The sequence below is a fragment of the Chaetomium strumarium genome, assembly GCF_033439665.1.
Source record: "Chaetomium strumarium strain CBS 333.67 chromosome Unknown B0T15scaffold_6, whole genome shotgun sequence".
Lineage (NCBI taxonomy): Eukaryota > Fungi > Ascomycota > Sordariomycetes > Sordariales > Chaetomiaceae > Chaetomium > Chaetomium strumarium.
Window position 1 is genome coordinate 2,324,705 of NW_026944434.1, and position 26,177 is coordinate 2,350,881.

Sequence of the window (26,177 nt, forward strand, 5' to 3'; positions counted from 1 at the left end):
CAAAGCTGCCATAGTCCGCGCCATGTGTATGCATACCTTGCATACCTGCTTAGTAGCTATAAGTTCGTTTTGCGTCAAAGTTTCTACCTAGTAGTAGTATCAACCTCCAATCTTATCCTTTTCCGTCTCCCTCCTTAATATGAGCGCAAGTGTAAGTAAGTGAACAGGTCTTGAAAAACCCCACGCGATCGTCCACTTTTCAGCCCCATGTGCGGATGACAGAAGTAGCATTTTGAGTCCGGAAAGCAGGAGAATCGCGGCCCTACTCGCGCCCCTGCTGCCGGCTGCTCAGACCTTCCCTCACAGCAGCCAGGATCAGGTCCTTGGCTTTCTCCACGCCCTCCTTGGTGCCAATGACTTCAATAGCCTCACCCTGGGATTGATCACGCGGGACGTTGATTCGGCACCCGCTTTGCTTGCGGATAGAGTTAACTTTGCTACCGCCCTGACCAATGACAAAACGGTACGTCGTAGGGTCCGGGAGGATAAGGTAACCGGTGGCGTTGTGCTTTTTAGCCTGTTCAAGGGCCGATTCAATGGCCTTCTTGGCCTTCTCGACGTTCTCGGCCGAGCCACGGAGGACCCAGGGGATGTCGCCTTCTTCAGCGCTTGTCTGCTCGACCACCTTCCACGAGTGGGCATCGGCAACCGCGTCCTCGTCGTCCGTGATCAGGGGGAGGGAGCTGCCATTGACACGGGCTTGGGTGGGAGTGGCCGGCTTGGGAGGCACAGTGTGTCCGGCGTGGTCGACTGTGACGTGGAAGTCGCCCTTGAGCTTCCGGAAAATTTGGCCGTTGTTGGAGACGGCGTGGTGGAGAGCCCGCGGAACCTGGATTGACTCGCCCTCTTGCTCCTTAACCATGGATTGGATGTGAGTCTTCGCCTTCTCAACGTCGGCCGTCTGCCCGACAATCTTGACGGCCGTCTGGCCACTGCCCTGGCGCGGCACGTCGATGGAGACCTTGAACTGAGCCTCGAGGTTCCGCTTGGTCTCTCCGCCGCGGCCGATCAGCGACCTATGTTTCTCGACGGGCACATCCAGAACCTCGGTAACTTGACCTTCACGCTCGGACACAAAGGCTTCGATTTGGGCAATGATCTTGTCCACAATGGCGCTACGTCCTTCAACCTTGATGGTGTTGCCATCCGTATCCTGCTTAGGGAACTGGATGGTACGAGCCAGCTCGCGGCGGTCGTCAGAACCACCCGCCTTGACAACAAGTTCGCGGAGGTTAGAACCTGTATCCGTTAGCAACCACGCTTGACCGTTGTTCGAGGCCACGAGAACTCACCACCACTGCCGATGAGCGCCTTGTGGTACTTTCTGTCCACATCGATGGTCTTGACCACGGTGTCCTCGAAGATGGCCTTCTTCTCCTCCAGGGCCTTCTTGGCCGCCGCGACCTGCGTCTTGGTGCCCTTGATGTGAATCTCGACCTCGGGGGCGGCAGATTCTTTGGCGCCTGGCACATCGATCTTCGCTCCGGTCGCCTGGCGTAGCTGCTCCAGGGCAGCACCGCCGGTACCGATCAGCGACGGCAGTTGTTTTTGCTGGACAGTCACAGTCGCAGTAAAGGAAGTGTCCTTCAGATACTGAAGGAGTGAAAGCAGCTCGTCCCGAGCCTCATCGGCCCCACGCTTGGGGCCACGAACGATGACTTCGTCAGGGGCTTGCTGACGGCGCGACTTCCCGGAGTCGCTGGCCGACTCAGCAACAGACTCATCGTCCTTGGCGTTCTTAGTGTTGCGCGGGAAGAAGATAAGCACCTTGTACCGGGTCTGCAGCCTGTTGATCTGGCTGCCCTGGGCGCCGATCAGCTCGCGGTGGAACTTGGGGTCAACCTTGAGCACGTGTGTCGCCTCATCCTGCAACTGACGGGCGAGGGCGGAGATGTGGGCCTTCGCCGCCTCCGCCTTGGCTTTCGGGCCCTTCAGCTGCACTTTACCGTCGGCTACCTGGATATCCACGTCGAACTTCTCGCGTAGATCCCGAATGTTACTTCCGCCCTTGCCAATCAGGTGGTTGGCGAACTTCTGAGGGAAGTCGAACTCGAGGGTGAAGCCACGCTCCTTTTCATCCTGCTTCTCTTGCTCCAGGAACTCGAGACACTTAGCCGAGAGCGAGTCGACAACAGAGCTAGGACCGCGGATGGTGACCGTGCTGCCGAGATTCGAGACGCGCGCGCGAACCGGGTTGGCGGCCCTGTCCTGCTCATTCTTGATGAACTTCCGCAGCTTATCATGGTACCTGCAATCGCGTTAGACACTCTTACCTCTTAAACTATTCCCAGGATACGGCCATGGGTTCAGACTTACTTTTGAGGGACTTCCATGGAATGGGAGGACACGGCTTCCTGCTGGCTCATCAAGTTGGCAATATGACTCTGCGCCTCTTGAAGCCACTTCTGCATTTCCGTAAGGTCTTTCTGGGTGGGCTGCGAACGCGGGATTTGGTACGAGTCGGGGCTTGAGGCGCCTTCGTAAACCAACAGAACCGGCGCATTCGGCTCCGAGGCTTCCGGAACAACCAGGTGAACACCGTAGATCTGCCTCACTTGGGGCATGACCTCGTTCCGAATGTAGTGGTGGAAGAATGGGTCCACGACAACAGTAGCGATCCGAGCCGGAGGGTGACCGTCTATCAAGCTCTTGATCTCGGACTGCGCCCTAATCGCATTCTTGCCGTCGCGTGCGTAGAGCTCCCATGGCAAAGCACCTTCGTCCGTGAACGGGGTGTTGACATGTACATTATATTCCTTCTCCAACCGCTCGAGCTCTCTTCTTTGCCGTAGATACCTGGTGACATTCCGAGCGTGTGCAGCAGCTCCGCCGGGGGCTTGGCGGTGGAAACGGGAGATGTCAATGTTCGAACACTGCATGTTCATTGCCAAATCCATCGCTCTCTCCAAGCCAGCCTGGACCTGATGGGCGGGGCCGATGATCCTGACAATATCATCATCATCGTCGTTGGGCAAGACGATGGTGCATCCCGTGTCCTCGAAGAACTTGTGCACCGGGATGCCTCTATCCCCGATGATGAATTGATGACGCCCCCGCTGGATGGAGAGCTGCTCCATGATCAGTTGCTCCCGAAGTTCCTGGGCGCGCTTCTCGATCTCCTCCCGAGCGGCTCGCACGGCATCCCGGTCGCCAGCTAGTTGGATAAAGCTGTCAACGGCTGGGGCGAACTCGGGACGTTGTCCCGAAACCGGCGCGACAGGAGGCTGAGCCGACCATGCCTGGTAAGGTGGGACTCGGATTTGGATCCCCTTGTCCTGCTCGATGGTGTTGATGAAGCTGTTGTTCGGGCCTGCAATAAAGGGGTAGAATTCGGCAGGAATGCCTCTTACCGGGGCGTTGACGCTGCCCGCACGCTCACCGGCGATCTTGAGGATCTCGTTTCGAGCTGCGGCGGCCTCCTGGGAATTCCCTTCGATGGTGACATCGATTGTGCTGTCATCATCCTCCTCCACCGGCGACTGACCCTCCTCGGCCTTGGGCATCCGGATCCGAGCGCCAGTCTTTTCCTGCAAGGCCTTGATCGTGGACCCGCCCTTGCCAATGATGTGGGCCCTCGCGGACCGGGGAATGGGTACCTTGATCGTCAGTTTGGTACCGATCAGCCGGACAAAGTCCTTGAGCGCCTGCGTCGCGATTTCCGGCGGGCCGGTGGCCTCAACCCTAACCTTGTTGTCGGGCTGAGTAATCACCTTGACCTGTGCTCGAGACTTGCGGTTGAAGTCCTTGACGATGTCGGCCAGCGGCCGCTTCAACTGGCTCCGAGGCAGCACATGTTGCGGCTCGAGAAGCATGTACTCGACATTCCGGCCTGGGATGGAGAGGCTCGGAGCAGCATGCAACGTCGGGAGCGTTGGCGTGGTGGACCCGGAGGTCGGCGCAGACGGTTTGGGCGTACCGCTAGCCGGGCTGGCGCCGTTGGCTCTGCCATTCGCATTCGTCCTCGCAGGCCAGACAGGCGCGGCGTTGGCTGCAGACTTGGCTGTCGTCCCACCGAGTTCCGGGAACAGCTCGTGAGAATCGGTTGCCAGACGAGGTTTCTGCTTTGTTGCAATAGTAGCGGGGGGAGGGCTTGTGGACGACGTTGGAGCGTCGCTCCCGGTAGCTTCAGTGCTAGCGGCAGGCTTAGAGGAGAGCTCCTCATCGACCGTATCCTCGACCGTGACGTGGTGTGACATGTGCTGCTGCAGAAGCCTGCTTGCAGCGCTAGGCTCGGCCGCGATATGGTCGGACATGGTGGTCGGCAGGGGCGATATCAGAAGATGTTTGCGGCTCGAGTAACCGCGAGAGAAGCGTTAGGGTGTCTGGAAGTGCGGCTCAAGTGCGACGTCAGCATATCTGATCAACACGATGTACCTGAGGCATCGCAGGAAGGGGGCAATACGACTGACTTGTTCCCTGAGCAGGCGCGGCAGGGTGATCAAGAGTATGGCCGACAAGGATGTGCGAGCCTGAAAGAGAAGGTTGGGCACCTGGTCGTAGTGACAGGACTTATGGAGAGCGGATCTGGGCGTTGTACGAGGCCTCGCTGTATCAACGGAAAGCAGCCGGAAGAGGGGCCGACGGACGTCAATTGCGCCCTGCAAGACCGAATGGGACACTGATTGAAGGCGGGAAGTGGTATATGATGACTTGGACCGTCGCAGCGGAGCACGGAGAAAAGGCCAGACAAGCTTAAGAGTCTCGAATGTCGTGGGTCTTATATCCCGGCCGACATTGGCACGCTTCACTCCTGCAACTTTGCGGACTCCAAAAATTGTTGAACAGGGGAAGCATGGGGGGCTTGGCGCGGCTATAAATGGGCAGGGTTATTTTCGCGAGCAGGCAATTACTATAAACCCCAACCCGCTTCTGTTTCCTCCCTCCATCTTTTCGTCTCATCACATGCAAGGCACTCGCTGGATCTCCTATCCTCAACGGCTTCTGAGAAATCTGGCGATTCCGAGTGCATCAAAAAGAAAATGGAGTCCGAAATGGAAGAGTTTGCTCGCATGGAGTTGAGCCTCCGATTTCAATTTCTCGAAGCCATCAAAACCAATGCCGCCAATCTCCATGCTGTACGTCACAGCTTGGGAGCCCTCGTTGACACCCGGTTACTGTCGAACCGGTCGAAGACTACTACATCACACACGCCGATATACGCTGCCAGTCTGTTCCAAGAACTGCAAGCAACTTCCAGGTTGTTGGGAATTCAGGATACACGCCACTATGCTGGTTCTTTTTATGGTGGCCCCGATTCATGAAATCAAGACAGTGATCAGTTTGATGAGGCAATTTGCCAGCCTTGGTCCTACTGCGCCCTTCGTTGGTGCCTCTGGCTTAGCAGGAAGTGCTGTGCTTGCACTAAGAGACTGTATGCTAGTTTCACTACTCATAATGTTTTCCGCACTTCTGCTAGCAATCTCTTAGACTTCCGACAGGTCGCCGTCCGGTACTGCCAACAGAAACACCACTCTCAGCACCATCATCGGGTTTTTTGGGCCCTCCTGATGCTACTGGTGAGATGGAAGCACAGCTGCCAGAGAATGAGATGGATATTCCTGGGTCCTTTCTGGAAGAAGCGACCCTGCGGCAGCGCATAGAGTAAGAGAGGAGCCTTTTAATGCCTCAACAACACGCTCCAGGCCTTTTGGGGCGCCGATAGAACATCAGCCCGGCGAGGATGTTATGAAAGTTCGGTGGTTGCCCAATCTGCCCAGAGCATGATTTCTATGAACGACCAGCTACCTTTCTGGTTCGACAATACCAAGTTTTCGCTATAATTTCTTTGTCAAACTCAGAATAGGATTGCTGTACAGTGGCATTGGCTAACAGACGCTACCCGCAAGCCGCAGTCAGAGATCAGGAACGATCAAGAACTTTCAGCCCAAGCCCAAACCTGGCTCATCGCAGAAGCGGCATCCCATAAGAACTGGCCAAACCTTCACCATTCGAACGCAGGACCCTCAGGATCTTCCAAGCATTGCAATAGCTGCTAGATCTGTAGTAGAACCTCCTCCGAGTTGGGTCTATCAGTGGCTCTGCAAATGCGACCGACGAGGACTACGATCAAGACTGGAGGTCAGACGAAGAAGGGGAATTGGATTGAAAATGTCCATCAAGGAGGGAAGCGGACGATGCTCTGCATGATCCACCGAAGAATTCACGGGATTATAAGTCTGTGACATCGACAGCGAGCTCTGGAAACGACATGCTGTATAGAACACAGTACGCGGTTTCCGAAAGCACGCCCAACTGGAACAGCTGTTCAAGCAAGTATGCGCTGCAGTATCGAGGCGGTTGGTGCGAGACATCGCCAATCAACCTACAGGTACGATTCGGGGCCGCTCGTCCGTATGACCAGTTCACTCGAATCAACTTGGCCAGACTGGAGAGGGAAAAGCGGATAGTGATCCTGTTTCCCGAGCCTGTGTTGAGCCCGAATCCAACCGGGGTCGTACTGTCACAGCTCACATTGTTGTCGCTCGCCTGGGCTTCATTAATCCGACTGTGTTCGACAACCCCGTTCACGGTCTCACAGTTTTGTCCACCTATGTATGGGACAAGCTCCGGGTCTGCATACCTAGTTAGCTAAGGTAGGTAGCGAGTCCCGCTACTGAGGGTCGCGCATTCTCCGTTTTGGTTTCACATAGTCAGCTTAAGGTCAAACAGAACTATGTAAAGAACAACTTCCGTCTGCCGGTAGGAGATTGATATTTTCCGTAGACATCGCTGTGAGTCAAAGGGTGTAAATATAAAGACATAACTAGAGCATCATGGCAGGTCATGGCCTCGATCGCCGGCCCGAGCCTATCTTGCAACAATCGTCGGTACGGCAAAGGTATGATATGATACCTCCGTATTGGAGGAGCAAACCTGTTAGGATGTTGCCCCGCTTCTGGGCTGGAGTTCGCTAAACCATCGGTGGGGTCGAAGACTGGACCGAACGGGTCCTCGCTGTCAGCCGAACCGTCCATACACTACGAAGTACGCAACTGCATGCTCCGTGCTTTCCGGGGTAACAAAACACATAACTACCAGTACGGTCCAAGTCGTCGTATCTGTCGTTTCCTGGAGGAACTTGGCGCTGACAAGCTCGCCCTGTTCACGGGCGCGCACTATCTACATCCGTAGAAGCGCTTGTTCTCCGTCCAGTGTGGGCCCTTTCGCGTCCCACTTCACTCCTTCATCCCCGGCCATCTACGGATTACTACAGGACGACCATTAGAGGTTTCAAGTTGTTAGCACGGAACTGGCAAGTTGGCAACAAGGGCCTTGCTTCAAATCCGCAATAACGCTGCTAAATCATGAAAAGAATAGGTATGATTTAAAGACAGGAATGGAACATCTATGCGTCTGTTTCCGTAGAAGAAGTGGCTGTTTTGATATTGAGATTGAAAATCCTAGGGCAGGCCCTGGTCTTCAAGTCAGGCGCTAACGGTCAGGGGTGAGACGTATCTAGATGGAGAACCGGTGGTCAAACCACAATCATAGCTACCTTAGATACTATATCTAAATACAAGTGCTTGTAGACTAGTAGTAGCTAGAAGAAAAGGATAGTAGTAGAAGGAAAGTAAATGATTGTGATTAAATATACTACAGGTAAAGCCCTGGTGGAAGAAAGTGAAGGGCACCCTGCTCATAACGAACCCACGAGCAGGTCGAACCACGATCAGGTCGGACGGTGGGCCTTGTGTGTACCTTCTGTAGGTACTTGCACCGTACCTACGAAATATATGTACCCGTATCATTATCTGATCTCTTTTACCTAGCAAAGCGGCTAGCCCTACCCAACCTTCTAGCTAGGCTGTTTGATTAAACGCCCCTTATGCTCTGCACACATTTAAGTACTAAATACATAGTCTATGATGATGGGATGTGGTCAGATGGATTGTTTTCCTGTCAATCACTAAAGTGCCTGGTTTCTCGTCCATAGAATGCAGTAGCTTGAAAACAGAAGACGAACTCTCGGCGGCAACAGGTGGCCCGTTGGGTCCTGTTCCGTCACCAGCTGTGCTGTCCGTGCGTGCCGTGCTGCCCAGTAGTACTAGTATTTCGAAGTGTGACTGGGCCGCCATGGGGACAGTCCCGAGCGCCTCGAGGCGGTGGTGCGGCATTGCGAGGTTCATCTGTCGGGCCTCCACAACCAGCGAAATCAATCATGAATCTGGTTGACCAGTGACATGTGATGGTGCGACAGAACTGCGAGCCGTTCCACCGGCTGACCATCTGTCTGTGCAAAGGACTCGCAGGGTCCTCTATCTGCCCCGTTTGAAATACAACTCTCCAGCTCCCCATACCTTCCGTTGTCTGTCCTTCGTTGTGGTTGTGCTAAGGTCGAGGGGTTAATAATGCACCCAAATTGACACTGTGTACCATAGGTACTTGAACCCCCTGGTGACTTTACCGTTTTACCCAGGCTTGCAGCCGCCAATCATGCCGAGCGCCGCTAAACGCCACCCCGGCCCGCCAGTGTGCGAGGGCCATCTTGAACGGCAGCCAAGCGGAACCGGGAAGAGCCAAGCAGACGGGAGAACGAGATCAAGCAGGAGCAGCCGAACGGAAGAGAAAACGCAATTTTGCACGCTGCTACCCTCGTTTCATGCTCGACTACCCCGGCGCCCATCCAGCTAAGTGCTTTGTCTGGCTCGAAACTGTACGTTGATATTTCTTTGATTTTGATCGCTACGGGGTGTTTTTTTTGCTTCCCTTCCCGGGCTTCTGGGCCGTGAGATGGACAGTCCCAAGATCGGCTCCAGCGCCAGTTCGCAACGTCGCAGGCTTACCAAGAAGCCTCCGTCAGCAGCAGCGCACGACTTCTTCAGTGCCGGTTTCGACGGTCGTGTTGACGCCCGATCTCTAGGAAGCAAACGAAGCTCGACCAGCTTGAGGCGGGCTCCCAGTGCCCCTTTTGGCCCTAGGACTCCCGCTTCGAACGCGTCCGATTGCTCGCCACGATTCCCCGCTGCACCCTCACCCGCTGTATCGCTCGCGACAAACCGGTCGCACACCTCCCCCATCCTTCCCGGCGGCGAGTCTGCGGCGCTGCTTTCCACGCCGCAATCGCATTCCACGTCTCTGCAGACCCGAGTTGACGCGCAGCAATCACGACCCGTCCCGGCGAACATCCTGCAACCCCTCAGCACCAAGACTTCGGACGAACTGATTGGCGCTCCCTTTGACGGCACAGCGATTCTCGATCGCATTGCCGCCACGAAATACCCCGTGCAAGCCAGTAACGTCGACAACAATAACAACAACGGCAGTGGCCTCGACAATACCAACTACTACCACAACCAAGCGGAGCGCCCTCCTTCTAAACTACTGACACTACGCGCGGACCCCGGGACGCGAACCATGGGACACTCTCCCCCGCCCCTCCGCCAGTCGGCGACCTTCCCGGCCGGCGATCTCCCTACTTTGAACGAGAAAGCTGGCGCATCCAAAGTGGACGGCACAGCCCTGATCAAGCGCTACTCAGACGAGTCCAAGGAGAGCAAGCTCCCGAGCGTGCTCAGAAAGAAATCGGGCTTCTCCGGCTTTATGAACAGTTTGGTGGGGTCACCGAAGAAGCCGCTGATCTCTGCACCAGAGAACCCAGTCCACGTTACACATGTCGGTTATGACAGCTCGACGGGCCAGTTTACGGTATGTAGTTTTCATCGCCTGTCTGCTTTGCCCGCGGTGCTGACTGGCCACAGGGGCTGCCGAAAGAATGGCAGCGCCTGATCAACGAGAGCGGCATCACCGAGAAGGACACACGTGAACATCCCCAGATTCTTGTCGACGTCCTGACTTTCTACAAAGAGACCCAAGAAAAGCCGCAAGAGGACCAGCAATTGGAGAAGTTCCACGATGCGCGAGCAGCAGATTACCGTGGCCTCGCCACTACCCCGTCATCCGCGACGCCAATTCCTTCTCCCGGCCTACTGCAAACCGGCTATGGTGCCATGTCACCACTGATCAGCCCGCCTGCAAGCCCGAGGTTTCCCAATGTTACTCATGAGGGCAGCTTTGAGAATCCCCGAGCTCCGCCTCCGGTTCCCAAGGGACCGGTGTCCAACCTCATGCCTAGCCGGCCGGCGCCGAAGGCTCCAACAAGCTTAGCGTCAAGAGCCTACCCGGCAAAGGACTCGGGGATCGGTATGCAACCACACGGGGACGATGTTTCACCTTCGTACCTACCTCCAAAAGACAACGTTCCGATGTTGCCGGAAGAGCATAGGTCGAGGTCGAGATCCAATTCACGAGCCAATGGCACTTCGCCCTATCTACCCTCCCAACCGTCCCCGTCCATCACCTCCCCGTCTAGCCAAGCAGCAGTTTACCAGCAGCAGTTGTTGCAACACCAGCAGGAACAGGCAATGGCCCAGGCGCAAGCGGCTATGACTGGCCAACTAGGGCGACAAGCGAGCAAGCGGCAACAACCCACTCCGCCAACGTCGCAGCACCAGTACCCACAGCAAGGTGACCCGAACGGAGCCAATCGGATGCTGCAGGCTCAGCAAGCTAGGCTTGCGCAACCGGGCTCGAGGCCGCGACACAGACCACGACAGAGCAATGCCGTTGACGTGGTCACCGCCCTGAAGAGAATATGCTCCGAGGGTGATCCGAGGGAGGTCTACCGCGGGTTCACGAAGATCGGCCAGGGCGCTTCCGGTGGTGTGTACACGGGTCATGAGAGGGGCACCAATCGGTTGGTGGCCATCAAGCAGATGAACTTGGAGCAGCAACCTAAGAAGGATCTGATCATCAACGAGATTCTGGTCATGAAGGAGAGTTCGCACCCCAACATTGTCAACTTCATCGACAGCTACCTGTGTGGTGGCGAATTGTGGGTTGTCATGGAGTTTATGGAGGGTGGCAGCTTGACCGACGTCGTGACCTTCAACATCATGACCGAGGGGCAGATTGCCTCCGTGTGCAGGGAGACCCTTCTTGGCCTGCAGCACCTGCACTCAAAGGGGGTTATCCACCGCGATATCAAATCGGACAATATTCTGCTGAGCATGGAGGGCAACATCAAGCTGAGTATGTCTAGCTCCCTTCCACCCACCTTAGTTCTTGTGTGTTCCATCCCTGGTCAGTTGCCATTTTGACTAACTGGGCCCCTGGACAGCCGACTTTGGCTTTTGTGCGACCATCAATGAGGCGCAGAACAAGCGTACAACCATGGTCGGCACGCCGTATTGGATGGCGCCGGAGGTGGTTACGCGAAAGGAGTACGGCCGCAAGGTGGACATCTGGTCACTGGGCATTATGGCAATTGAGATGATCGAGGGCGAGCCGCCGTATCTGACCGAGTCACCGCTGCGTGCGCTGTGGCTGATCGCCACGAACGGGACTCCGAAGATCAAGAACGAGACGGAGCTATCGCCTGTCTTCCGCGACTTCCTATATTTCGCGCTCAAAGTTGACCCCGAGAAGCGGGCAAGCGCTCACGACCTCTTGCGGGTATGTCCTGTTCCCCCCACTGCACACCCTCTCTTTCGACCGAGACCCGCGGAAGCTAACATCTCACGTAGCACGACTTCATGAAAGAGTGCGTCGACTTATCCCAGCTCGCACCCCTGGTTCGATTAGCACGTGAAGCCAAAGCGCAAGAGAAGGCCCGCAAGGGGCAATAGAAAAGCCTCCTTGCTCCCCGCCGCTTTTGGCCCATCCGCACCAGCCGTCGACCCTAGCGACATTTATTCCGCGCATCATTGAGCCACCTTTCACATTTCTGATACACCAGGAATCTCGTGGCCATCATCAGAGCGAGCCCATTTCAGCCTTTTCAGTTTTTGCTACATTTTTTCATGGTAGGCGGGCGGCATTATGCATTGGGTTCACTTCTTTCTTGCCCCCTTGTTCCGGGATTGGTTTTCTCGACCCATTTGCACATTGACAGCTTAAAATCCCGATCAATGCATGATTGCTTTGTTTTCTCCATCTCAGTTTTCTCATCTGCACATACACAGCAAGCGAGAAGACATGTGTTGGTTTAATGTCAGTCTATCCAGCAGCGCACAGAACCAGGCAAGAACCATCAGCGAGGAATACTCGCCCGGTTGGCATGGTTGTCTACCTCTCCGCTCCGCTTCTTAGCGGCTGAGAGCCGGGCATCACCCCGAATCTGTGTAGGGAGCACTTCCTGCCGCGGGGCCAAGATGAAGGCGACGACGAATCTCCGTTAGCTATGGCGTCTCGATGAGGGAGCATGGGGAAACCACCTAACGATGTTGTTTAAAAGTTGGTGTTTTGCTTCAATATCCTCTGTTGCCAACCTTCTTCCGGCTACTGGTTGCCTGGTCAGCACCATTGGTAGCCCGCGGGGTTTTTGGAGGTATGGATGGCGACGGGTTTTCAATGGTGGTCAGTCATACATAGAGATGGCATTGTCACTGATCCCTTGGTCACGGATCTGGTGATGGGTGCCATTCAGGGAAATGGGATCGGATACTGGGGGTATAAGGCATGGCGTCTTTGCGGGGGTGGGACGGTTGGATGGCTACCTGGTCAGTAGCCTCGGCTCACTCTCTCCCCCTCAATGCACTGTGCCTGTTTTTTTGTGGGTGTGGGAAGGCGTCATTCACGCCATCGGGCTCCCCTCGGTATGGGAGTCGGGAGGCTACTGGTGCCGGTGTCCCCGAGGAAGTGGTTGATGGATTTGTTTGGGGACACTTGGCGCCATGATGTGAGATTTTTACTCTCAAGGAGTCTGGGAGGCTTCGGTCTTTAATGCTTTTCTGTCTTGGCTTTGCGCTGGACAGGCCCGGGGCGGAGGAGCAGACTCAACTCACTGGAGCACCGCATGCAAGCAAACACTGCGGGCGGTCGGCAGTGCTGAGAACATTCGCATGCGAGCAAAGCTGCGCAGCTTGTTGTGGGGCTACCATCCAGTTTCAGCTGGGTTTTTCTTTTTTGTCTGTGCTTCCCAGGAGCGAGGGGATGTGGTCTCCCCTGTGCATCTGGGAGGTTTTCATGTACGGTACCCATGTTAGGAAAGGCCTTTCTGTCTGGTATCTTGGGAGGAGTCTATGCAAGGTATTGTGGGCTTCTCAACCTGTCTGAGTGACAATGAGCATTTTGCGTGATTTTCAATCACGATATCATGACATGATCAATGAGTCAGTGATTGTGTAATGTGGAAAGCCTGAGGGTGGTATACATCATACGTCCCACTTATTTACACCCGCGGCTTCGTCTTTCAAACTGTGGCTGGATACTTCTCGGACTGGTTACATATCCTCGCCCTATTATCTTTCGGTGGTCTTGTAGGCTTGCAGGATATGAGATCATGGGGGCAAGTATTTGGTCACTTTTGAAAGTTGGTAATGACAACTATCCTAGGGTCATCCTGATGACTTGGAGTTGGTGGCGGGAAAGGGGTCTTCGGGTGACGCTCCCTTGATGCGGATACACCAACTTTGTGATCGCACCAGTCGTGCTGTGGCTCCTTTACTCTCAAGTATATTATTCCTAGTCATCTGAGAATCAGAATGACATTTGGATGTCACGGTGCAGGAACGCTGCGGATACGAAAAGCAGAGGTCAAGATCAACCAGTGAGATTAGAAACAGTATAGCCTGTTTTTATGCTTTTTTGCCCAACCATGCCCGACCCAAGAGGATCCTTTCCCTCCTTTCCCGGAGTATCTGTTGTGCGCCGACCCTGAAGACCAAAGCAGGCAAACATGCTAGAGAAACGACTAGAGATGCGAAAAAATGAAAACCGACCCTCCAAAGCCGCCGTTGCAAAACCCAAGCTCGAAAGCCCTGCACTCATGATTACCCTTCTGCAATCCATTCGTTGAGATCGTTGTTGCCGAAAAGACACCATGTCTGAAACCATAAAAACCCAGTAAGCCGTCTATAGGGGTATCCCGCCAAGCCAATGAATCCCATGTGTCCCGGAAATGCCCGCTTAGTAGAGCGTGTAGCCACCGTCAATGATGACGTTCGAGCCGGTCATGAAGCCAGAGGCATCAGACGCAAGGAATACGCACAGGCCGTTGAGGTCGTCAACAGCGCCGAGGCGGTCCTGAGGGGTGCGCGACTTCCAGATCTTCTTCTGCGCATCGAGCGCGGGGACCTTGTTCAGGGCGGTGTCCATGTAGCCGGGGGAGATGCAGTTGACACGGATGTTGTACTTGGCCCACTCGGCAGCGAGCGACTTGCCGAGCTGGATAACACCGGCCTTGGAAGCGTTGTAGCACGACTGCTCCTGGGGGTAGTTCACGATGCTACCCGACATGGAGGCGACGAGAATGATGGAGCCGGGCTTTCCGGCGGCCATCATGGCCTTGCCGACGGCCTGCGCCATGAGGAAAGAGCCGTTGAGGTTGATGTCGATGAGGCGACGGAACATGGCCGGGTCATAGGTCTCGGCGGGGATGTTGGAGTCGGCAATACCGGCCGAGTTGACCAGCACGTCGGGGGTGCCGTAGAGATCCACCACGTTCTGCACGGCGGCATTGATGGCGTTGCCATCGCGAACGTCAACCTTGAAGAACGAGACGGGGAGGCCCGTCTTCTGGTGCAGCTCAGCTGCCGCCTCGTCGCCAAGGTCCTGGTTGGCGTCGAAAATGGCGATAGCCTTTGCACCGGCCTCGGCGCAGGCACGAGCCATGTGGTTCCCAAGGCCACGGGCGCCACTGGAATCCCAGGTTAGTACACGTGGACGAGCGCGGTGAACTCAAGTGCAGTAAAACTCACCCAGTGATAATGATGACCTTGTCCTTGACAGTCATCCTCTGGAGGGTGCGGGGCATTTGGCCGTACACGTTGTTCTGCAGCGGCTGGACCGCGTCCTCGTCGGGGGTGGGCTTGCCCGAAGTGACGGGCTGGACTGGAATCTTGAAGTGGTCGACCGAGCTAGAGGAGGCGACACCCTTGGCATCCGGGTTGTACACCGAGACGGGGATCTCGGTCTCCTTGATGACCTCGGACTTCGTCCTCTTCGCCGACACAGAGAAGGCGGCACGCTGGGCGCCCACAAAGACCGCCGGCCGGGCGACGGTCTGAAGAGGGGTGGTGGCAAGGCGCGAAGCCAAGCGGGCAGTCCGAGCAACAGCAGCCATTGTAGTAGAGTTTGAGATGGATTGGAATAAGGTTGAAGAGATGAGATTGAAGGACCTCAAGGTTACCGAATACCCAGCGAAGGTATTTGAGTGAATGTGCTGAATGTGCCTGAAGTCGATGCGGTTCGTTCACGGGGAGATAAATCGGCGTGCCTGCCAAGTAGAGGTCCACGCAAGCACTTCTGCTTGTGGTGGGCAAAGAGTGTTGAGCTTGTGTCTGGCGTGTAAGTCGGGACTGCGGGGTTCAAGGTACGTCTAAGGTACCTGGGCTCCTCAATAGCGACAACAAAACTGCGTGAGTTCTGATTGAAACCTGACAGCTCAGGAAACCGTCAGGTTGTTTGACCCTGGATATTTAAAGAGCAGATTCTTCGACCCGATGGCGAAGCGCGGCTATCCGAAGTCAGGGGCCGGTCAGGGTCAGGCACTCGTAGATCAGATGAGGCGAAAGACTAGCGGAGTCTAGAAGTGGCGAAACGAGTCGAGATCGCTCCTTTTTTGGCGGCAATGCAATCCTGCTCCTGTTCCCCACTCGCACTGCGTTCGTAAATGCCGATAGAGGACGAGTCTTGAGTGGTACTGTAAGTGACAAAACCACGGACTGCTGCACGGGTGACGGTCAGCTTGGGTTCTGGATGCTTCGGCTAGACCCAACGCGGCACAAAGGTGCCAGCGAGAGCAACAGCACAACCCCGGGCGCCAGTACAGGACCGCGGACAGCCCAAGAACTACCGGACCTTGCGGGGAACGGCATGCCCAGACTGGTATCCCATTCCTGGGTGAATGGCTCTCTGTTGTTCCCAAAGCGTTTCAACCCCAGTCAAGTCGTCGACTTGGGTTTCGCAGTCCCGGGGTGCACTGAACCCGAGTCCAGACACCAAGCCCTCTGGTGCTAGAACATAGAAAAAGCACGAGTCCACATACCTCTAGCTGGGGAATCTGGGTTTGGAATGTGTCAATTGTGTTGGCAGCTTGAAGGAAATGGAATAGCTTTGTCTAGAGGTTCACTTCCGATGTCTACTATGGGACTCATCGCCTGTCATTTATACACTCAGAGCCCTCGATGGATCACCCTCCCAGACAATCATCAACTGCTCAGTCTGAGGATGCTGATGTAGCAGGAGTGAGCGGTGAGGTACATCTGTGGAACCAAGAGATTAGAACAAAGTCACAAGACCAGTGGCATTTTTCACATCCCGTGTCGCATCCTGGAGTCAGCGACGCCTCTCTGGGGCACGCAACCGCGGAAACTAGCCGGTGTGCCCGAGCTTCACAAGTTTTCGAGACACCTCAGTAATAAATCCACTACACTACTACATACACTAAGCTTGTACATGTAGGGTAAGCTCGCCTCGCCGTTATAAAATCTGGCACTTAGCTGCTTAACTCGACTGGGGAAGTGGGGGGCGATGGGGACAAGGCTGCCAGCTCCTTTCTTGCATCCAGCCTCCATATGTCTGACAGAGATTTCTCGGCGGGCTCAGACGGGTATGCGGAGGCCCGAGAGACGCCGGTCCTACCAGTACGTACTAGTACTTTTACATACATACACTTATCTCCGCCTTAGGCTTGTAAAGTCCCTTTCCACTTTCAACTACCAAAGTCAGCACTGCGGTGTTTTCTCCATACTGGACTTCCAGTCTGTCTCGTCCGGTATCGAAGCGTGGGATTCCTAGTCCAGCCGCAGTCACCGAGATGCGCCAAGGCCTGGTGGGGGCCCCTGTCACCCCGCCGAGCCCGCCAGTGCAGGGGTGCTAAGTTGGCGCGGGTGGGTGCGTCCGACAGCTTGGCGAAGGAATTCGATGAATGGAGACCGTGGGGGCAGAGAGATGCGCATTTCGCATCTGTCCCCGCCTCAACACCAAGTTTTCATCGATACACTGACCAAGAAGAAACACTCGTCGTTGGTGCAGAGCAGCGAGCTAGGCAGGGCGGTGAGCGATGTGTGTGGGTTAGCGAGGTTAGGTAGCTCTTTGAGTCTCCTGCAGACGGCTGGAGCCCCCACGACCCGCTCGCTCTCGTGTTGAACACTAAAAAGCACTTGGGCTCGAGCTCCTCCAAATCCCCACGTTATATACTACATGATAATTGTAGAATTTCCTCGGCAGTTCTGGTGAGAAAAGCTTTTCTAGTGTTCACCGAGTCTGCACTGTTCATGGATGTAAGGTACTTGAGATACTACAAGCCCCTGAAAATGTGTAGTGAAGAGCAACCTGTATCCCAGCGACACGAGGCAAACTGCTGGTGCACTGAGACTCACCTTGCCACTACACTCCACTAGGTAGTGTAGAAACTCATCAGGAAAAGATTGTTGGTCATGTGGCCACTTGGGCTGCTTGGGTTCCGAATCCCGAGCTCCATGCTGCAGAACCTCTTGACTCGGATGGAGTTCAGGGGGGCAGTGAGGCAAGGACCGGGGTGGCAAGCACCTGCCGCGGAGACTCGCCCGGAAACAAGCACTCTCCTGCAATGCTACGGCTCATGGATCACCATGCAGCTGGATCAAAAGCTCGAATCTCGACCCGCTGATCGACCGCCGTTCGTCGGAGCCAGGTGTCGTTCTCACAGCTTGCAAACACTCTACACGTGTAGTGTAGTGTCCAACAAACCGGTACACAGAGGATAGATAACCGTCCTACCTAGGTTCTGCCCAACCAAAGTTCATGGACGCAGCGCATGCGCTCCGCTCTGCCCTCTCGCAACATCTACCTAGAGCATACCATGTCTGTCGGTTCGTATCTTTAGACAGGTGACGCGTCGAAACCGGCAATCACTTCCTATTGTAAACACTTTTTGCATCACAAAAGAGAGAACCGGAGATGTTGTGGTTTTGGTGGAAACACCAAAGGTCGTCAATACGGTGACCCATCAGTACAGCTCCCCCTAACGTCACCGAGCGACTGGGAGCATCCTCCGTTTTGGGTTTTCCAAGCGGTGTTCCGCTCATCAGCTACAGTAGAGCTCGCCACCAACACATCCATGTCACTTGTCAAACTTTTCCACAACGCTGACCGATCCATCATCCCGAGCCCCTATCATTGTGAAGGTGGGCCAGAGAAAATCTCGGTCCGGTGTTGTGTTGCAGATCAAACAAAAAAAAAGGAGAGGTAAGTGCACTCCATCTTGATCGTTTATTAGTGTAGGGGCCCGGCTTCCTAGCCAGATGGTCCTTACTGGCCAGCCATGACTATTCCGTACTGTGGTATTGGATGTGCTTCCACCTTCACCCGACTCGCCTAAAGAGCAGGCGGGACAATCAACTGTTGAGACAAATACATAGGTTGCAGGCCATCTGATACTCTCAGAGATGCCGCAAAAGCGCCAAGGAACAGGCCACGAACAAGCGAGCCGCCAGAACCAAACCGGACTGCCGGTAACGCCAATCGTGAAGCCTGCTTCCCGCTTTCCCCGGATTTCACGATAGCTTCAAAAAAAAAGAAGGTTGCCACCCGGAAGCAAGCGTGCCACAAACTACTAAGATCCCTGACGCCGCTCAATAAAGCTCGGACCACAGCATACCGCCTGCCCACAGCATGCAGCCCTATGCGAGGTCAGTGCTGCCGTAATATAAGAGTGTTCACGATGTTTCGTCCCGCTTCCACATGTTCGAGCCGAAGCGGGCCAGTCCACAGCGGGGCCGCAAGAGATCGTCGGGTCCGGGGCTTCCATCGTTTCTGACGTGCGGAGCGAAGCATCGTGAACCCTGAAACTCTTCGGGCTCGGGGCTCTCTCGTGGCTCAGGCATGACGTATGTCAAACTCTCAATGGACCCTTCGCGGGCTACTGTCAGTACAGACACGATTGCAAGGGATTGCGAGGCATTGCATAACTGGTGTATCGCTCCATATACCAACAATTACACACCTTTTAGAAGCCTTGACGTATCTCGTCCGCTGTCAGCAAAGTACTACATCCCTTTCCCCCATCAATCCCATCAACTCCAGCCAGGCAAAGGAAGGGTATTACTGTACATACACAAACCACACCCACAAACCCGTTATTCGGTCGCCATGCTCCCTCTGGCTTGCCGCGTCCGTCTTCCGTCTTGTTGCCATTCCCTGAACCAACCACTTCCCATTCTCTAGGCAACGCAGTAGCCGTTTTCATTGTTAAACCCCAGTATGCAGGCTGAACCCCCGGGATTAGTTCATCGAGGATGATTGAAGTCCGCGACCACTTGATCGACGCTCATCCAACCTAGTAGTAACCGCCCCGCTCTTCACCGCCTTAATAACGCTTTGGCCGCTCTAGCGCATCCGCCTCATCCTTCCAATCCAACAACTGAAACAGACTGGTCACATACGGCGACAGTAGCCGGTTCTCCGTGAACACCTCCCACAACCGGGGCATCACCGGCCGGAACAGCCGCTCGTTCCACCCGCCAACCTCAGCTTCAATTTTCTCAGCCCGGTCGGCATCAGTACTGTTGTCCTCATTATCACCTTGTTCGCTCCGCTTCTGGGCAGCTTCCTTGACCAGCTTTTCCTCAGCCTGGGTCTTGGGCACGTTGCGGGCAATGTTCCGCAGGATCAGCACCGCAGATAGCGGGATACCGGCCGCCTGCGGCGGGGCATTGGGATTGCGCTCGTCGCGCGCGCTGGCCGTTTCTTCGTAGGTGATGGTGATCGTCTTGGCGGGCTTGATGACGCGCGCTTTGGAGGCGACACCCGCATTGGAGTTGCGCTTGGAAGGGGAGGCACCGGGGACACCAGCACTGAACGGCTGTTGTGCTTGTGAGTTGATGTGGTCAGCGCCGGGCTGGGCCGCGGCTAGGGCGGCGTGGCGGGCCTCTTCGGCTTTCAGGTGGGTTTTCATATGTGTCATGAATTGGTTGAGCTTCATGGTGGTTGGTTTCGTATACTTTGTGCAGCCATCCCAGAGACAGATCAAGTTGGCCTCGCGGTTCGGATACTTGCCATCCTCGCCTGCGGTTACGTTTAGATGGTTGGCTAGGATGTGTGTCCACATCTTCTCGGCGGTGAGATTCCAGATCCCGCACTTGACAGGTTGTCCGGGGCCACGCTGCCACTGGCACTGGAAGTATGCTTGACCTTCCGGAGTTATCGGGTGGGACCTAGGGCGGATTCCGCGCATAATAAACTTCTGGACCTCTCCGTTGGGCCCCTCCCGGATTACTTGCGCCCCCGCGTTTTTCCAGACGGTACTTATGTGCCTGATAAACTCTGGAGCGTTAATCATAGAGCGCCCCAGGCGTTTCAGGGATTCGAGGAATGATGCGTTGTACGCTTGCCAGATAGCGATCTGGGTGATTTGGGCCTCGGCGTCCTCCTCGAAGAAGCAGCGAAGCCAAGCATAGCAGCGCTCGGGCTCTTCCATGCCGAGGAGACGTTCCTGCAAGTCGTTGGGAATCGGGATGACCTGCTCCGAGGGGGGTTCGTAGGCAAGACGCGCCTCGCTCACAACAATCTCTCGGTGTGTGCGCTTAGCTCCATGCGAGAGTAGCCGGACAAGGTGCACTACAAGGTGCTCGACATTGGTCCCCTCCAACATAACGTCCAGGTTGGAGACGACGGCTGTGTACTGGTAGAGGAAATCCAGACACGCGTCCAGGAGCTCATCGTCGTTGAGCAGGAGCCAGTCCATGAGAGACTGTAAGGTAGCAGGCGAGACGCCGCCCAGCCTGTTCGTCTCGGTGGCATGGTTCATGGCAATACGGCCGATGGCTCGGAGAGCAGTGAGAATGGTCCCACGGTCCGATGATTGGAGCTGCGCCAGCAGGGTTTGGTACAACGAGTCGTCGGAGTCGAGAACCAAGTATGGGGTTATTTGCTCCGCGATGTCGAGAGCACAGTGTTTTAGCTCAACCACGAGATCCAGCGGCGGGAGGTTGAGTATGATGCACAGCAGATCCTTGACAGGCGGATAGTCGGCGATGTACCAAGCGTTGTCAGGTAACATGACCATATTTCGAATGGTCAAAACGGCTTCGGTGACCAACGTCAGCTGGTCAGTGAACTCAGCGGGCTGAAAGTTGTCATGTACGTCCTTGGGCTGGAGTTGAGCGATCCTTTCGAGGATGTCGGCGGTGCCATTGATACCATCGAGCTCGCCGACCTCACCTTCGTCGAAATCCGGGTCGTTCGAAATAGTCCACTCGACATCATAAAACATGTTCCCGACCCCGAGAGCGAACTCGGTCAGCCCTTCTGCGAGGCCAGGGAACTGTGCGAACTTGTACTTATCACCGCGCTCATAAGAGATCTTGACCAAGTGATTCAAACCGAAGGCCTGTTCTGCTCTGATGCCCGACCGGAGGGATAGAAGACACCGCTCGTAAATATTCGGCCCGTCGAGGGTCCCTGTTCATATGTTAAATGGATTGGCGAAGGGATGACCAAGGGGACAGTCGAGTGCACAACCTCCGCTCACATGCTGACTTACCTGGAGGAACAGAAGCTCGCACAAACGCCCCCGGATTGGGTATCGGGGCTGCTGGCTGCCGCAAGAGGCGCTGTTTCCTTGCAAACAACTCCGGGTTACTGATCGGAGTGTCGACAATACGCAGCGGCACCGGTTGCGGTTGCTGCGGTTGGTAGCCTAGCACCAACTGGCTATTCAGGTCAGGTCCCATGGGGGCCCACTGATGAGATGTGCCTCCGCGACTGGGATGGGAATGGGCTTGAGGTGTTGAGACCGGCGTGTTGCCATGTGCCTGCGAGTTGTGCGGAAGATGAGAATGGGATTGAGAATGCGTAGCTGAGCCGGACGCCCCGGAATGTTGGCCCGAAGCGTGTCGGCTCTGCCGCGCTGGATTGGTATCCGGGTGGAAGATGACCCTTGGGGCTGGGGCCTCTCTCAGACCACGGGAAGCCCGGCCAGATGCTGGGGTATCTTCCGCCCGCCTTTCCCTACTTGGGGTACCATCTTCAGTCGATCCTTCTCTGTCAGCCTTGTTTCTGGCCTGAAACGACTCCAGTGTCCGCGTCAGGAGGCCACCACCCTTGGCGGTAGTGAATTCCAGAATCTCGGGCGGTGGAGGTTCCTTGTTGTGTATCGTCTTGATTTCGTATGCTGCCAGATTCTTGTAGAATATTTGTTTCAGCGTATATGCATCTGCTGGCGCATTGTGCCGCATCAAGCCCAGGCCCTCACACATCTTCCGCCACATCAGCTTCTCGTCGGAAACCTTGTCATAACCGCCGTGGTCGACGATATATTTGAAGAGCTTGAGCAGGTCGACAGTCAGGTTTCCCATCTTAGGTTCCGGGTCGAAGTTTGTACCGCGCTTCGCGTGGAATGTGCGCAATTCCTCGATGAACTTCTCATACTCGGGTGTGCGGTCGACCGTGTGCTCAACGGTCGGTTTTGTCGGGGCCATTTTGGCGCATTGAGCTCAGCTCAACGAGGCGCAGAGAACCAGTGCGCTCAGGACGAGCAGGCTGAGATATGTTCGGAATCAATATACGTTATGAGATTTCGACACGTTGTAGGAAGAATTGCACCGACAGAATCCTCGTCAACGTTCAGGGGGAATGCGCGATGCGACGCGAGGCTGCAAGGGTTGGCTGCGATTGGTGTTTCGCGGAAGTTTTTGGCCGCGATGCAGATGATGGTTAACGATGTTGCGTGGGTCTACGGCCTAGCGCCGTGCACGGGCCATACAGTTTTCATGTATGATGGATGTCTTGTACTCCGTACGGAGTGCTACATAACGTTATCCCTTGGTTTCGCAACAGTACATAGTAACTTGCATAACAACGCCGAAAATCCAAGCGTGTAGACCTGGCGATCATCCGCAAGCGAAAGAATGGGACTGAAGTACTTTGATGCAACACTGCCTGAACCCTGATCTGCGAGGTAAAGAATTCGGCTACTCGCTGGTGCTCGCTAGACTCACTAGTACAGGCGGTACTTGAATGTACTGCATCAGGCAAGTGCGTGCTGGTAGCTCCTTCCGGTTAGGTGGGAACCGGATGAGAAGATCAGAACGCTCACATCCCCCAGATTGCAATATGGCGTGTGTAGCTTGGCTGTTTTTATAATCACCTAGTACCGTAGCTTCAAAAGTCTGGACAACCCTCTCTCTGAGATGATGCCAGCCTCACGACGGACGACGAACACTAAGCGAACAATTCTCCGGTTTGAACTAGAGAGCATTTGCATAGATGACCGGCCGAATGTGTTCAGGGAACCGCAGCTGGTGCTCAAGCCGCAGCTTGAGCTTGCACCGCGCAGGCCATACACCGGCTCTCGACCGCGGATGCCACTGTGGCGCCATTTTCTGATGGTGCATGTGAAAGACAAAGCGGATGAGCTGGTCAGTTGAACGATCCATCTCGCGCATCAGACACAAGCTGAAGCTCTCTTCATCAGGTGAAGCTGGACCTGGCTAGTTTCAAGGAGCCTTCAGCGGACGCTACCCCGGTCCAACGCTGTACTGTCACCTGCTTCTCCCCGGAGTGCTCGCTTCTTTTCCGCTATACCAAGGAAGCGGAAAATGTAAGCAATCCCTAAACTACAGCTCGACGCCTTAGTACTAGAGCTTTACTCACCCTGTTCCTCCTAGGACGGGTCCTCCACCCTTGGCGTCACGTTGAAGAACTCATTCGAGCTCGATACTCTCTTGCGTGAACTCAGCAGCCTAGGCATCAAGATTGACCATGAACAGGCTGATGAAGATCGTTATCCCGCCCCAGGGTCCTTCCCCGCCGGATCGTTACCGGGACCAAACCCAAACATGTCACCAGGTTACAGGCCATCCAGCAACCCCCGGCACCTGTACAGTTCAAGCCCCCCTTTAACTGCGGCGTCCGCATCACAAGGTTTGCATTGGCCATACTTGGAAAGCCATCTACATGGAGTTCAGGTACAACGGACTCCTAGTCAACCGCTAGGTTACCCCGCGGGTTTGCAGGCAAGCCATCGGCCTTGGTCACCAGCGTTCGTGCCACTACGGCCAGCGTCGGCCCTGGGCGTGCCTGGGGTTCTCGGAGAAGGTATCTACAAAGTCAGCAAGATAGGGTCTGTCTCATCAAGTCGGCCGAGAGTGAGACGGACCTCAACAGTACTGGAACCTCACGGTCCTAGGCTATACACTGTCTCGAGGCATTTTGACAAGACACTCAACAGGGCGGATGTCTTGCTCTCATCGAGAGCCCAGCATTTGAGTAGGGGGCTGTCACTAGACCCACGGGCCGGCAAGTCAGCAAATCATCCAACTGGGTCACCTGTCATGAAGCCCCTGGACGCTGAAAGCCACCGCAACCTTGGACAAGCAGATCCGGTTATGGACCCTCTTACCAGGGCACCAGGCGTTCTAGAAGGTGTACCGGCGGCTGTCAGACACCAATCGACGCTGAGACGCCTGCAGACGATCGACGATATTTCAAGGCCAAGCATGTCTACCGGTTTTGATGGTGTGGACTTCCAGCATTGTTCTGAAAATGCCAGGGTTGCGTTCTCCCAGCCCGAAACGTCGTCAAAGACTGGAGGATCCGTCGACGATGCTTCTATTCCAGCGTCAAGTCAGACATTGTTTGATCTGCCACTTATACCAAACGATGACTGGCTGCTGCGGGTCTCTGAGATCCAGCTTGAAGGGCTGTGTGAAGCGAGGAGGATTTGGGATGAGTTCATGGAAAGGTCAGGCGTCAAGGCGGCATCCACGGAGAGTTTAACGGATTTATCCAAGGCACTGGCAAAGTTTGAGAGCGAATTCACGCGGAGGTGGGACGAAGCTGTATCTGGCACTTTGCAGCAGATGAGGGATATTCGATCTGGACCGTATGTACTCTGAGGGCTCAGACTTGCTTGTATCTGGTACGCCATAGCCAGCAGAAGTTGATGCCTCTGTGCGTCTATTCCGACAGATGGATGAAACGGAGCTCTCTTTGTATCGCTCCGTAGCTTGGTAATCTCACTGCCTTCGGCGTATGATCTCGAAACGACAACTTCACATTCGGTTGGCCACTACTAGAAGTTCATCAATCCATCCATCCCTCCCACACCTAGGCCTTACTCTCCTCTTTATCCTCCCCACTCGTGCCGTCTTCTGCCTCCTCCGGCGTAAAATTCAACGAGACGCTATTCACACAATGCCTCTCATCCGTCGGCGTGGGGAAGCCCTCTCCCTTGAAAACATGCCCTAGATGGCCACCACACTTAGCACACACAATCTCAGTACGGAGCATCCCGAACGTCCTATCCTCGTGCCGCACCACGGCACCCGGGATGCTGTCGAAGTAGGCCGGCCAGCCGCAGCCCGAGCTGAACTTATGCCGTGCCTTGTAAAGTGGCGCGTTGCACCCAGCGCACGTGTACACGCCAGAATCCGGGTAGTGCTTGTCGTATTTCCCGGAGCCCGGAGGTTCAGTGCCTTTCTCACGCAGGATGCGAAATTGTTCTGGAGCGCCATTAGTCTATTGTTCGTATCTGGAAAGGAGTAGATACGGAATGTTAGATAAGCGTTACCTGGGCTGAGAACGGCACGCCACTCGTCATCACTGCGCTGGTCGGGATATTGCTGTGCCATGGCGGGCTTCTTCGCGCTCGATGCTGAAGCTGAAGTTCCGAATAAAGCGCCGAGGAAGGGGATTGAGGGCATCGACCTGAGGGTGGTGGTGTTGTTGAGAGCTCGAAGCGGGGCCCGAAAGGCGCCAGGCCGTGTGAGCTTGGAGAGGGTGAACAGGATGTTGAAGAGTCGTGAGGGCATCAAGGAGAGACCGCAAGTCTATATACGGCCGGAGGCCAACAGAATACAACAAGTTTAAAGCAATTGCGACAGAGACTACTGAACCCTAGCCGAGGCTGAGGCGATTGACATTTGGAATCAACACTTCCAACTTCCTCGACCTCAATGCAATATTAGTTCGGCAACTTACCTACTGACCCGAGTGACGTCAGAGGTAATCGACAGCCTCGAATTCCATATGCTCGACTTGCTCCCTGGAGATTATCAAGACGCGCTGCTTGATACAAAGAGGTTGCTGCTCTTTCATGGCCTGTTGTTCACCATTTCTGCTGGAAGGGGTTAGGACGGGCCAATGTACGGAAGTACAGTAACCTGTACCTACCTTCGGGAGACACAGGGTAGGTGGGCACGGAGTACTGCATAGAGATGCAACTACCGGGGTTGCTTATTGCCGCCCCTCACTCC

At 55.2% G+C, this 26,177-nt stretch overlaps 7 protein-coding genes across 7 annotated transcripts; 3 read left to right on the forward strand and 4 right to left on the reverse strand.

The window, feature by feature from the left end:
• Positions 1 to 262: 262 nt before the first annotated feature.
• On the reverse strand, positions 263 to 4,253 carry B0T15DRAFT_401607 (uncharacterized protein; the record flags this gene model as incomplete). The annotated part of the gene is made up of 3 exons (XM_062865120.1): positions 263 to 1,239; positions 1,293 to 2,248; positions 2,317 to 4,253. 3 exons carry the CDS (start codon positions 4,251 to 4,253, stop codon positions 263 to 265), a joined length of 3,870 nt encoding a protein of 1,289 aa, XP_062719306.1.
• Positions 4,254 to 4,785: 532 nt separating this feature from the next.
• On the forward strand, positions 4,786 to 6,409 carry B0T15DRAFT_278055 (uncharacterized protein). Its single transcript, XM_062863542.1, has 3 exons — positions 4,786 to 5,371; positions 5,439 to 5,601; positions 5,847 to 6,409. Exons 1-3 carry the CDS (start codon positions 5,056 to 5,058, stop codon positions 6,145 to 6,147), a joined length of 780 nt encoding a protein of 259 aa, XP_062719307.1. The 5' UTR covers positions 4,786 to 5,055; the 3' UTR covers positions 6,148 to 6,409.
• Positions 6,410 to 8,550: 2,141 nt separating this feature from the next.
• On the forward strand, positions 8,551 to 11,624 carry B0T15DRAFT_560609 (uncharacterized protein; the record flags this gene model as incomplete). The annotated part of the gene is made up of 4 exons (XM_062870534.1): positions 8,551 to 9,645; positions 9,699 to 11,028; positions 11,117 to 11,451; positions 11,523 to 11,624. Exons 1-4 carry the CDS (start codon positions 8,731 to 8,733, stop codon positions 11,622 to 11,624), a joined length of 2,682 nt encoding a protein of 893 aa, XP_062719308.1. The 5' UTR covers positions 8,551 to 8,730.
• A 2,010-nt stretch (positions 11,625 to 13,634) lies between these two features.
• On the reverse strand, positions 13,635 to 15,438 carry B0T15DRAFT_278132 (uncharacterized protein). Its single transcript, XM_062863544.1, has 2 exons — positions 14,697 to 15,438; positions 13,635 to 14,635 (listed from the first exon to the last, which is right to left on the reverse strand). The coding sequence occupies exons 1-2, from the start codon at positions 15,059 to 15,061 to the stop codon at positions 13,906 to 13,908; spliced, it is 1,095 nt and encodes a 364-aa protein (XP_062719309.1). The 5' UTR covers positions 15,062 to 15,438; the 3' UTR covers positions 13,635 to 13,905.
• Positions 15,439 to 18,880: 3,442 nt separating this feature from the next.
• On the reverse strand, positions 18,881 to 22,614 carry B0T15DRAFT_540479 (uncharacterized protein). The gene is made up of 2 exons (XM_062869789.1): positions 21,464 to 22,614; positions 18,881 to 21,381 (listed from the first exon to the last, which is right to left on the reverse strand). The coding sequence occupies exons 1-2, from the start codon at positions 22,398 to 22,400 to the stop codon at positions 19,289 to 19,291; spliced, it is 3,030 nt and encodes a 1,009-aa protein (XP_062719310.1). The 5' UTR covers positions 22,401 to 22,614; the 3' UTR covers positions 18,881 to 19,288.
• A 326-nt stretch (positions 22,615 to 22,940) lies between these two features.
• Positions 22,941 to 24,992, forward strand: B0T15DRAFT_278201 (uncharacterized protein). Its single transcript, XM_062863546.1, has 4 exons — positions 22,941 to 22,956; positions 23,027 to 23,339; positions 23,396 to 23,521; positions 23,589 to 24,992. Exons 2-4 carry the CDS (start codon positions 23,112 to 23,114, stop codon positions 24,816 to 24,818), a joined length of 1,584 nt encoding a protein of 527 aa, XP_062719311.1. The 5' UTR covers positions 22,941 to 22,956; positions 23,027 to 23,111; the 3' UTR covers positions 24,819 to 24,992.
• On the reverse strand, positions 24,924 to 25,881 carry B0T15DRAFT_278172 (Mss4-like protein). Its single transcript, XM_062863545.1, has 2 exons — positions 25,493 to 25,881; positions 24,924 to 25,424 (listed from the first exon to the last, which is right to left on the reverse strand). Exons 1-2 carry the CDS (start codon positions 25,731 to 25,733, stop codon positions 25,030 to 25,032), a joined length of 636 nt encoding a protein of 211 aa, XP_062719312.1. The 5' UTR covers positions 25,734 to 25,881; the 3' UTR covers positions 24,924 to 25,029.
• Between the last annotated feature and the right edge of the window lie 296 nt (positions 25,882 to 26,177).

Coding starts and splice junctions, on each gene's coding strand:
- B0T15DRAFT_278055 (XM_062863542.1), top strand. CDS start 5,056: ATGCCGCCAATCTCCATGCTGTACGTCACAGCTTGGGAGCCCTCGTTG. Junction 5,372..5,438: donor TGTGCTTGCACTAAGAGACT/GTATGCTAGTTT, acceptor GACTTCCGACAG/GTCGCCGTCCGGTACTGCCA. Junction 5,602..5,846: donor ACCCTGCGGCAGCGCATAGA/GTAAGAGAGGAG, acceptor GCTACCCGCAAG/CCGCAGTCAGAGATCAGGAA.
- B0T15DRAFT_278132 (XM_062863544.1), bottom strand. CDS start 15,061: ATGGCTGCTGTTGCTCGGACTGCCCGCTTGGCTTCGCGCCTTGCCACC. Junction 14,636..14,696: donor AAGGTCATCATTATCACTGG/GTGAGTTTTACT, acceptor CTGGGATTCCAG/TGGCGCCCGTGGCCTTGGGA.
- B0T15DRAFT_540479 (XM_062869789.1), bottom strand. CDS start 22,400: ATGGCCCCGACAAAACCGACCGTTGAGCACACGGTCGACCGCACACCC. Junction 21,382..21,463: donor GCGAGCTTCTGTTCCTCCAG/GTAAGTCAGCAT, acceptor ACATATGAACAG/GGACCCTCGACGGGCCGAAT.
- B0T15DRAFT_278201 (XM_062863546.1), top strand. CDS start 23,112: ATGATGCCAGCCTCACGACGGACGACGAACACTAAGCGAACAATTCTC. Junction 23,340..23,395: donor AAGACAAAGCGGATGAGCTG/GTCAGTTGAACG, acceptor TCTCTTCATCAG/GTGAAGCTGGACCTGGCTAG. Junction 23,522..23,588: donor ATACCAAGGAAGCGGAAAAT/GTAAGCAATCCC, acceptor TGTTCCTCCTAG/GACGGGTCCTCCACCCTTGG.
- B0T15DRAFT_278172 (XM_062863545.1), bottom strand. CDS start 25,733: ATGCCCTCACGACTCTTCAACATCCTGTTCACCCTCTCCAAGCTCACA. Junction 25,425..25,492: donor GCGTGCCGTTCTCAGCCCAG/GTAACGCTTATC, acceptor ATGGCGCTCCAG/AACAATTTCGCATCCTGCGT.